The sequence below is a fragment of the Vicia villosa genome, linkage group LG4, assembly GCF_029867415.1.
Source record: "Vicia villosa cultivar HV-30 ecotype Madison, WI linkage group LG4, Vvil1.0, whole genome shotgun sequence".
NCBI lineage: Eukaryota > Viridiplantae > Streptophyta > Magnoliopsida > Fabales > Fabaceae > Vicia > Vicia villosa.
Window position 1 is genome coordinate 88,592,062 of NC_081183.1, and position 2,090 is coordinate 88,594,151.

The following is a 2,090-nucleotide window of genomic DNA, read 5'->3' on the forward strand; positions in this document are numbered from 1 at the left end:
GTTAAGAAAGTTCAGGTTAAGGTTGAACTCCAATAAATGTACCTTCGGAGTGAGATCAGGAAAGTTTCTTGGTTTCATCGTAAGCAAAAAAGGAATTGAGGTCGATCCTGCTAAAGAAAAGCCATACAAGAGATGCCTGAGCCGAGGACTGAGAGACATGTTCATGGGTTCCTGGGAAGGTTGAATTACATTGCGAGATTCATCTCACACCTTACCGCCATGTGTGAACCTATCTTCAAGCTATTGAGAAAGAATCAGGCAATAAAGTGGGATGACAATTGTTAGAAGGCGTTTGATAAAGTTAAAGAGTATTTGCAAGAGCCTCCAATCCTTATGCCTCCAGTGAAAGGTAGACCGTTGATCATGTACTTGACGGTCCTCGAGAATTCAATAGGGTGTGTGCTGGGGCAGCATGACGAGTCTGGTCGAAAAGAGCATGCAATTTATTACCTTAGCAAAATGTTTACCGATTGTGAATCAAGATACTCACTACTCGAGAAAACTTGTTGTGCTTTGGCATGGGCTTCTCGCCGACTGAGACAGTATATGTTGATTCACACCACTTTATTGATTTCAAAGATGGATTCGATCAAATATATATTTGAGAAACCAGCAATAACAAGAATGGTTTCCCGTTGGCAAATGATCTTGACAGAATATGACATACAATACACTACTAAGAAGGCCATTAAAAGTAGTGTGATCGCTGATTATCTTGTACATCAGCCTGTGGATGATTACCAGACTATGTACTTTGAGTTCCCTGATGAGGATATCATGTGTGTGGCAAAGACCTCTGATAGTCAAAATCAAGAAGAAGGACCTGAACCAGGGGCGCGATGGACGCTTGTGTTCGACGGTGCTTCTAATGCATTGGGTAATGGTATTGGGGCTGTAATTACTTCTCCGACAGGTTTTCATATTCCGTTCACGGCCAGAATTTGTTTTAATTGCACTAATAATGTGGCTGAATATGAGGCTTGGATATATGGTATTGAGGCTGCCATTGATTTAAGGATTAAAAATCTCGCAGTTTATGGAGATTCTTCTTTGGTAATTAGTCTGATCAACGGAGATTGGGAAACACGCCACCCCAACCTGATTCCTTATAAAGAACATGTTGTGAAATTGGCTCAATACTTCGATGACATCACTTTTGATCACATCCCTCGAGAGGAAAATCATTTGGCTAATGCTTTGATAAAAAGATTGGATGAGCCTGCATTCTGTGGCGTTGTTGATAATGTGCCTGATGAGAAACCATGGTTTTATGACATTAAGAAATTTCTGGAGACTCAAGAGTATCCTGATGGTGCTTCTCTTACAGATAGGAAAACTCTGAAGAGATTATCTTCCAAATTCTTCCTTGCTGAAGGCGTATTGTACAAGAGGAAGATGCATGGATAGACACGAAGCATCAAAGATCATACAAGAAGTGCATGAAGGATCCTTTGGTACACGTGGCAGTGGACATACCATGGCTAGCAAAATATTGAGAGCACGTTATTATTGGTCAACCATGGAGCATGATTGTTTCAGCCATGTGGTGGTATGCTACAAATGTCAAGTGTATGCAGACAGGGTCCACATCCCTCCAGTTCCCCTAAATGTGTTGACATCTCCTTGGCCGTTTGCTATGTGGGGCATCGATATGATTGGAGAAATTAAGCCCACCGCTTCCAATGGAGATCGTTTCATCCTCGTTGCTATTGACTATTTCACCAAGTGGGTTGAAGCTGCTTCCTATGCAAATGTCTCCAAGCAAGTGGTGACTCGTTTCATCAAACACAATATAATCTGCCGTTATTGGGTTCCTGAGAAAATTATCACTGATAACGGATCCAACCTCAATAACAAGATGATGAAGGAATTATGCGAGAACTTCAAGATTAAGCATCATAACTCCTCCCCTTATAGGCCAAAGATGAATGACGCAGTTGAAGCGGCCAATAAGAATATCAAGAAGATTGTGCAAAAGATGGTGGTCACTTACAAGGACTGGCATAAGATGTTACCCTTCGCTTTACATGGCTATCGTACCTCGGTGCGTACTTCCACAGGGGCAAATCCTTTCTCATTAGCATATGACA

The 2,090-nt window shown here is 41.7% G+C and overlaps 1 protein-coding gene across 1 annotated transcript; it reads left to right on the forward strand.

Annotated features, from left to right (window-relative positions):
- Positions 1–624: 624 nt before the first annotated feature.
- LOC131597486 (uncharacterized) lies at positions 625–1,407 on the forward strand. The gene has a single exon (XM_058870182.1). It carries the CDS (start codon positions 625–627, stop codon positions 1,405–1,407), a length of 783 nt encoding a protein of 260 aa, XP_058726165.1.
- Positions 1,408–2,090: the final 683 nt, after the last annotated feature.

Bases quoted from the DNA above. Each gene is read 5' to 3' on its own strand.
- LOC131597486 (XM_058870182.1), top strand. From the start codon at position 625: ATGGTTTCCCGTTGGCAAATGATCTTGACAGAATATGACATACAATAC.